Genomic DNA, 9,101 nt, shown 5'->3' on the forward strand with positions numbered 1-9,101 from the left:
GGCTTAAAGTTTGCATAATTAGAGGTGTGGCCTCTGATTGACAGGGGACTCTAGCTGCTAACTGTTTACTAGCTTCATTTGGAGCCTTTTGGAGGATTTTTAATTACATCATGTGGCCAATAATATGGCTGCTGTGAGGTTACTGTACTAACAGACTGTCCAAGATGATGGAGCTCCAGGGTTGCTGAGTGAAATCAAGGATTTTAATTGGATATTGTTCCACAGCTGGAGTCCACAGACACCTTCAAACATCACTGTTATCTCACTGCTGCTAATGAGTCAGAACACTCAGTGAGGTGAGAATATCTCAGAAATGTCCTCCAAGCTTTTATTAGGGGACCTCAGGGTAATCTTTTACTGTCTTAGAGTAGGAAAAGGTTCATATTTGCATGGATTCCACTAGATTCAAAGATTAATTTCAGAAGGAAGGCTGTGTTTTCATAAATACAGAGAGAAATTAATTAAATATTTATTTTCCTGTTCGGTTTTGAGGCAGATTTGTCCAACTGAGTTTCATGTGCATAATTTAATGAGAAATGCACGAACCAAAGAGCCGTCTCACGTCAGTTTGAAACGCTCAACCTTTACTGTTTGAAGCAGACGACTGCTGGCCTTGATTGTTATTCAATAAAACTAAATACACCCCAATGCTAAAGCAAAGCACGCTTAGAGGCGGCTTCACGGTCCTGAACTTCAGAGCTGTGCCCTACGTAACAAAACCCACAAAAAAAGCAAACCTGACCCGCCTGTTGTTTATGAGGGGCCACCAACCAGAAGAAAGCTGAAAGGGCTTGTTTGAGGGCCTGTAGAGAGGCTCAGTTAGAGGTAAAGAAGGATTATTTTGAGCTGCGAATCATGCAAAGCTGCTCTGGAAGGCTCTAAGAAAAAACAAAGATGGAGCAGAAATATGAACAAAGATTTGATTTTGTTCATATTTAATGCATCAATAAATCACTGCATTTATCATCTCTGTTAGATTAGCACACTGAAGCCGGATGCTTCACCTGATCGCATGCACAGGTCACATGTCTGCCCATTGACTGCTGATTAATCGGCTCATTGTTGCAGCTCTCATGTGCCTGTTCGGGGTCCTGCCCCTCGTGTTGGGAACCTCAGCAATGCTCATCATCTCCTCTGTAACACACGTCGGAGCCTCCAATGATGGTCTTCCTCATTAACCAACCAATCAGCAGCCCTCAGACCTTGCCCTGCAGACACTGCTGTGCAGAAACGTCTGATATGTTTAATTCTCCAGGTTTTAAATATCATCAGCTGGATTTATTCATCTGTTAAATCTTCTCTAGCCAGCCAAAACATAAATTAAAACAGTGAAACCTGGACCATAAATCCAGACAATTATCAAAGAAAAGTGAAAAATTTAAAAATCTGGAACTCAAACTAAAAATGTTTTTGCTTAAACTCTATTTTCATAAACTCAAAGATTAAATTTCTTGGATGTGATACGCTCCAAAAAGTTTATTTCTGTGCCTCCATTTTTTTCTGTGGCTTTATTTTGATTAAATTACATAGTAATTACTTTTAAAATAAAATTTACTTTTAAATGTTTATTTTTAAATTTTAATTACATTTGATTTTAATTTAACTTTAAAATACATCTTAATTTTAATTGTTTAAAAAAATTATGTTAATTGTTTTAAATTGCTGATGTAGCAGCTGCTGGAAGTGAGTGCCTTGTTTCTCTTCGTTCCTGTTAGATTAAGTTTAAAGTGCAGTAACATGTGAGAGTGTAGATTTTAGATCTGCCTGTAAAAGTCATGTTTCAGAAGCTGATGTTGATGCAGCCAGCAGAGATCTGAAACAGACAATAAAAAAGGAGGAAATCCTTCACATCCTGCAGGAAACCATGTAAGGAGTTAATGAATGAAACGATCACAGATCAGAGAAAAATCCAGAGCGGCTCAGTTACATGTTACAGCAGTAATCTGACTATGTACACAGACAAGCTGTCTTTGAATACAGAACAAGTTTCAGCACAGAGGAGTTTTTTGTTTACATTTATTTCATGATTCCTGACGAGTCTCTTCCATCTCTGTCCAGATGCAAAAACAAACAAAATTATTTTATTTTATTTGTTATCAGTTTTAATATAAAATTTCTGGAATTTTGAGGAAAGGTTGGCTTGCAGCGAGCTTCAGGAGGAAAGCTCGATGATGAAGGATGAAGATGAGGAACTGTGTTCGGGAAATCCAAACATCTGCTGAGGAAAATACGTTTGAGCCTCCGGCAGCTTCTTCATCCATGGAAATGTCTCGAAGCCTCGTCCTCTATGACGCCAACCAGAAAAACCATTAAAACCATTAAAAGTGTCTCTGGCTGTGATGATGGAGGATGAAGGAGGAGGATGAGCCCCTGACAGCAGCTGGGGTCGATGTGAAGGTGTTAGAAGGCCGGCAGCTTCCCCGTCCATCAGATTGCTGACTGATTTCTCCTCATGTGTCGTGTTTGTACAACAAACGGTTAAAAGATGATCTTCTAACAGGGGAAAAAAACTGCATGAAACATAAAATCATTCATCACTAAACAGCTGCAAACTAATCAATAAATCAATCGATTGGTTGGTTCTTCCAGCTTTATTACAAATACTCAATAATTTTTTTACATTTCAATCTTTTATTTTCTCTTCTGTTTCGTCTTATTTGGTCCATTAAAAATTAAACATTTTTCTTCATGTTGAGAAGCTCCACAGAGGTGCCAAACACGAGGGGCTGGACCCCTGTGGGGCCTCAGATGCTCAGGGAAGGCCTGAAGTGCCACAGGTCCGAGTCAGGGCCGAATGAAGCTCCTCTGGGGCCTGAAATGTGACTCCGGGCCCCTCTGAGCCTCGCAGTAGCCCGAGCAGAACCCCACAAATGGAAGGATGAGAGCCGTTCAGCTGACAGGAAATCAATCCGCAGCAGATTTAATAAATAAAAGATGAAGATGTTTTTTGGTTTAAAAATAAAAAGCAGATGAAGACTAAATATTTTATGCTCTGTCAGTTTCATAAAATACACGGAAAAAAGAACATTTGGAATTGTTCATTAAAAATAATAATTAATAACTTTTCTCTGCTGGAAAATGATAGATTAAAAATGTAGTCCTTTTTTCTGTTATTCATCAGTTTCATTTTTGTAATTATTCATATCAGTTATTAAAGTAATGCTTGGTGCTGTGAAGGGTTCATGTAACCAAGCATTACTTTAATAATACTATCAAATAATAAAATCAGAAGCTCCACATAAGTGAGCTGATGTTCAGAGAACATCTGGATCCTTCAGCCAGGATGAGCCCAGCTGTGAGGAGGAGTCCGCGGGAGGAGCCCGGGATGAAGTCCTCACCGGCCTCTAGCTCGTTTTAAAGGGAGAGAGGAAGTGGAGCTCTGAGAGATGCTTATGGCCACCGATTCATCAAAACAAAGAAAAACGAGACAAACATCACTTCGGGACTTCTTCTTCGTTTGTCTGGCTTATTCATTTATACTCAGCTGAGCACAAACAGCTGGAGCTGCACGAGGTCACGGCTTGAGCTGGACTCTAAATTTATAGGCTACCTCAGAAAAATGTTTAAACCATTTCCATCAACGAGTCAATTAATGGATTAATTCACCTCATTAATTACTGAAAGTCACACATTTTAAAACGATCCTTTAAAACGATTTTAAAAAAAATGTAAATAGAATAAAAGTGCATAAAAAGTCATCTGTATGTTCAGCCGGCCAGGAGCACCGAAACAACAGCGCCGTGGACACAATGACAGCATAATAATAATAATAATAATAATAATAATAATAATAATAATAATAATAATAATAATAATACATCAAATTATTATTATTAAAGATTTCAGCTTCAAGACCGCTACGATGGATTCAGACATTTAAAATTTATAAACACGGAAGTTCAGATCTCGCTCTCTTTGGCTTTCACAAATTATAATTTTAACAATAAATGAATGCTGCTCTGTGATAAGCTGACGGGTATTAAAAAAAAAACCCGGTTCTTATGCTTTATTATTTTTGCCGCAGTTTTTCGTGTCTCGTCAGTTTTTCTCTGTTTCTGTTTGACACAGGAATTTATTATTCATCATAATTCGTCTGGATCAGCTGATCTGTGAGTCTGTCCTCAGATCTGCTGTGTGTTTCACGTTTAACATTTAATTCAAAAATAAAAATTCAGAAGCACAAAAAAGGAAAAATGACATTTGTTTCTTTACCTTGAGGGGAGAAAAATAAAAATAATTATAAATTATAAAATAAATAATAAGTTTTATAAATTTAGTCACGTGATAAAGAGTCATTAAAACGATTAAATTAATGTTTAGCATTAAAAATGAAAAACCAACAGAATGTGGGGAAAAGAAATCAGCGATCAAATCTCAGGAAGAATCCTCCGAGCTACAGCTCGGACTTTATTTTTAACTACTTTTAAATATTATTTTCATATTTACAGCGGCAGTTTAAAACGGAGTTCCTGTTGACTGAAATGTATCCCCATGTTCTGCGTTTTACGTGTAAAAATGTGCGAAAATATAATTTAGACTGAGAAGAAGAGAGCACAGAGCTGCGCATTAAAACATGCCGGAGACGAAAAAACCAAAACAAAACTGAAAAACAGTATTCAAAATCATTAACGTTCATATCCGCTCTTTAATTATTATCCTAAATGTATAAAATATTTCCAGAAAAACAAAAAACTCGACCCTGCGTTAGAATCACAGAATTAAAATTCATCAGCTGAGCGCTGATCAGGAAACAGAACTCGGATTTAATTGAGCGGTGGCGAGGGTGGTGTTACCGCTGAGGGTGGTGTTACCCGGGAGCGCGGACTGGTCGGGACTGAAGCTGGGACAGAGCAGCGTGCAGCCGGGTGTGACTGCTCACAAACACCGACAGCCGAAGGAGAGAAAAAGCCCCCCAAAACTATAAAATCGTCCATGTTTTCTGCGTGATTTCAGCCGGGTTTAAAAAGGAAATCCAGAATCCGCCTCAGATGAAGCCGAGCATCAGCGACACAAAGCAAACACCTGCAGTTCTTTTTTTATTCAATAAAAGTGCATTACATGAGCCTGCGGGGTACACAACTGCGCAGACGCAACTCACAACCCAGAACATATAAATAAAATGTGCGCGAGCAGAAAAAAAACAATAATAAAAAAATTTAAATGTTTGCGCCGTTTGTGTCTGTACACGTGCTGCGTTCATGGTCTCCTCCTGAGAGGCCTTCAAGGAGCCGCAGCGGGGTGGTGTTGGTGGTGGGAAAGGGGTGGGGGTTAAACCCAAATGAAAAGTAGAAAAACATTAAATTTAAATATTCACATTTCTATCCACTCACTCATATTTACAGTCCGCTCCGGCCCGCAGGTAAAAACCAGTCTGTCGTTCAGGTAAGCTCACGTGACTTCAGCTGAGTTCGGACTTCCGGTCCGGTTAGGAGCTGTCCGTGTCGGGCGCGTGCAACAGCAGCGCGGAGCTCGCGGGCTTGTGTTTCTTGAGCAGCTGTGTGATTTTCTCGTCGTCGGAGTTCGGGTCCAGCGGCTTGTTGTACTCGTCGTCCTCGTCTTCGTTGTCCGAAGTGCCCTTGAGCCGCTCCGTCTCAGAGTCCTGCTTCTTCTTGGCGGAGGCCATCTCTGCCGCGTGCTTCTTCCGCCACTTCGTCCTCCGGTTCTGGAACCACACCTGCGGCGGCGGCACACACAGAAGCCCACTCACATTTCTGATGATTTAGCTTTTATTATTTAAAGCTAAGACAGGAAACAGTCCCAGTTTTCACATTTAAATTCCTACAGAAACCAATACAGGCGACTAAACGGCAGCTCATTAAATATGAGAAACTTTATTTATAAAGGCAGATTTAAACTGTGACAGGTTAAGTCATCATTCTTTCTATAATTAATTTTCCTCTTTTGAACTCAGATTTAATTAAAAACACGTATTCTGACCCGATGCATGTAAAAGGTTAAAATTGTGAGCTAAAGCTCAAAAATAATAACTTAACTAAACCTAAAAATAAGATATAAGTTACAAGATAAATAACTTAAAACAACGTACACATGATTGTTAAAAAATGTTTTTGCTTCAAATTAATTAAATAATTTTATTGTGAGACAGGAAAATTAAAACCTGAATTTTAGCTGAAAAACGTGGATTCAAGCCCGCTTTACAAAGAGTGCGAAAGGAAAACCCCTGATATAATGATTGATGAATTCTCTGCGATTTACCCACAAACACAGTGAAAGTTCCGTTTGTGGAAGCAGACGGGTAAGCAGCAGCACATATTGAAATAGGGGTGTCGGTTACCTTGACCTGGCTCTCGGTCATGCCCAGGGAGTAGGCCAGCCGGGCTCTCTCGGGGCCCGCCAGATATTTCGTTTGTTCGAAAGTTTTTTCCAGGGCGAAGATCTGCTGGCCGGAGAACGTGGGCCGCGTGTGCTTCCGTTTGCCGTCTTTGTCCAATAAGACAGAGCTCTGATCTGAAACGAGAGGCCGACACAGACATTCAGTACAAACAGCCCATAGCCTGCTTCTATTCTGTTCTATTATTTTATTGTACGTCATGTTTCTGGGATCTAACACTTGTTTTCCACTCACGGGGCGAGCACGCGAACCTAGCGTCCCTCCAGTGGGGGCTCTGCATCACCCCCGGCCAGAAGATGGGCGTCCTGCCTGGCAGGTCCGCCAGGGGCTTCGGGTACCGGGCCACGGCCACGGCGGCCGCGGAGGGGCTGAAGTAGAGCCCGGGGGGAGGCGGCGGGCTGAGGCTGCTGAACCTGGGCAGACCCGTCAGGATCCCCGCGGAGGAGGAGGCGGAGGCCCCGGCGGCGCAGGGCCGGTTCAGGATGTCGTTAATTCCGTGCGGGGTGGCAGAGGAGCACTGTTGCGGGGAGCCGAGCCCGGAGGACGGGCCGGTGGAGCTCTTGATGCCCGGGGAGGCTGCGGCCATGCCGCCCGGGTTCGGGGAGGTGGTCGCCGGTGAGGTAGAGGAGGCGGGGCCACCGGAGGAGAGCGGGTAGGCCGGGTACAGCGGGGTCTTCATCTCGGTCATGCTATGCAGAGCAGCCAGGGGGGGCGTGCTGAGGAGGAAGGCGCTCTGACGGGACCCGTCCATCGGACCCGCCGCTAACATCCCCCCGGGGGTCGGGCCGGGCTCTGCGGGCAGGGGCGCGCACTAACGCCGCTCTGAGCCCATCCCGGGCCGCTCTGCGCTCTAATCCCACCACGGTCCTCTATGCAGACAGCCTGAGTCCAGCTCCGAGTCCCGGATAGGCACCAGGCGCACGCGCTGCTTCCACCCGCGAGTTGCGTGAGATAATAACAGCTGATCATCCGCGCGAGACTATCAGCCCCAAGTTAGAGAAGAGGGAGAACAGGGGGACGGGGAGGGGGGCTGAGGACGGGCAGGGGTGGTCTCTCCGGATTGGTTAACCTGGGGGTGACGTAGACGTTCCCGGTTCAGGAGGGCCTCGTGATTGGCTGAGCAGAAATGAGATGAGTGATGGGAAATAAAAAAATGTGAAGAAAGAGAAAAACGAGAATTTAAAGGTCAGAGACAAAAGTATGATTTAAATAATCAGAGGAGTAAAACCAGGTCGGTTATTAAAACAAAATAAAATGAGGTAAAAAGAAATGAAATAAAGTCAAATAAAATAAAGTCAAATAGTGGAAATTAAAATGCATGAAAAAAATTTTTAAACACACTCTGCTTTTATGATTGAAATAATAAACATGATTTCAGTCACGCTTTACTGTTTAATAAAATATACTAAAATTTGTCTTAATAAATGAAAATATTTTTTAATCATTTTAAATCTAAACAGACAAACACTAGCCAGCAGGGGGCGCTGCAATAGCAACGATTATATTTCGGAGGAATCACCAAGAACATTAAATTCATTTTATAATAATTATCCACATGACTCTGATTTCATGGAAAGGAAAGTGCTGCTTGATGGTTTGATGCCACTTTGTAGAATAGAATAGATGAACAGAAGAATCCTTTAATTGTCCCACAAGGGGAAATTTGGTTACAACAGCAACAAAAAAGAAGAAGAAAAGAAATGCACATACAAACAAACAAACAAACAAACAAACAAACAAACAAACAAACAAACAAACAAACAAACAAACAACAGTGTTTCCAGAACTGTTTTTTGGTTGATTCAAATTAATGCGTTAAACTTAATTCATACATTTTTAGGTTAATTATTGTATAATTTGAGTTTATTTATAATAACATTTACTAAATTAAATCTGTACAAACTGCTTAACTTAAAATTAATTAGAGCGCTCTTACTTTGATATAAAATATTAAATGTGTCTGACTTCTCCTGAATTCTTAAAACAAACAGTTATTGTTATGCTGACACTGCTTTTTTGCAAGAAGTAAACCTGACCTTTGTTTATTTATTATGTATTAGCTTTAGTTTGTCTGTAATTGAATAAGTTGCTGTTACTTTCAGTTAACGTAAGAATGGTGAGTTAAAGATGATCGGTCACACAGCTTTACATTTAGAAATAAAAGTTTAGCAAATTTTATTAAAGATAAAGTCAGTAAATGTTTAAGGGTCAAGATTTCTTTTAAAATTCAGAGGGCTCAGATTGCGTTGCGTTCATGTGCCCTGTACACCGCACGGATAAATGACCGCTGGTTTTATAAACAGTTTAACATCCAGCAGGTCACTGAGGACCAAATCCAATTTTGTGGGGCAAATCTTAGTAGCTGGGAGAGTTTATCCATAACAACACACACAGACCAGAAGATTAATCAAACTAAAGGTTTAAAGGAAAGGCTGGATTTTATTTAATTTCTATTTTTAAAAACTTCTTATAAACGTAAATGGAAGCTAAAGTGTATTTTTATAACTGCAAAATGAAGTTAATTAGTTTTTTCCAGAGGAACATTTGAACATTATCATTTTAAACAATAAAGATTATAAACAGCGCACACACAGAAAAAACAAAAACAACAACAACAACAACTGTAAAATACAGTGTAAACAGTTTTAAAATGAACATTTTTTTCATGTTATTATTATTTAAAAAATTATTTTCCATATTTTCTGTTTTTTTTTAACTACACGTTAAATTTTTCAATTTTACAGAAACC

General features: G+C 40.6%; 1 protein-coding gene across 2 annotated transcripts; it reads right to left on the reverse strand.

Annotated features, from left to right (window-relative positions):
• Positions 1 to 2,302: 2,302 nt before the first annotated feature.
• nkx6.1 (NK6 homeobox 1) lies at positions 2,303 to 7,321 on the reverse strand. Of its 2 annotated transcripts, XR_001290564.1 has the most exons (4): positions 6,587 to 7,321; positions 6,296 to 6,468; positions 5,331 to 5,674; positions 2,303 to 2,493 (listed from the first exon to the last, which is right to left on the reverse strand). XR_001290564.1 is itself a non-coding variant. In XM_013914753.1 (3 exons), the coding sequence occupies exons 1-3, from the start codon at positions 7,119 to 7,121 to the stop codon at positions 5,426 to 5,428; spliced, it is 957 nt and encodes a 318-aa protein (XP_013770207.1). In that variant the 5' UTR covers positions 7,122 to 7,321; the 3' UTR covers positions 5,036 to 5,425. The 2 variants fall into 2 exon arrangements, 1 of the variants encoding a protein (XP_013770207.1); XM_013914753.1 differs by lacking the exon at positions 2,303 to 2,493 and having other exon boundaries at positions 5,036 to 5,674.
• Between the last annotated feature and the right edge of the window lie 1,780 nt (positions 7,322 to 9,101).

The sequence above is a fragment of the Pundamilia nyererei genome, unplaced genomic scaffold (genome assembly GCF_000239375.1).
Source record: "Pundamilia nyererei isolate P.nyererei 1_Seehausen unplaced genomic scaffold, PunNye1.0 scaffold00221, whole genome shotgun sequence".
Taxonomy (NCBI): Eukaryota; Metazoa; Chordata; class Actinopteri; order Cichliformes; family Cichlidae; genus Pundamilia; species Pundamilia nyererei.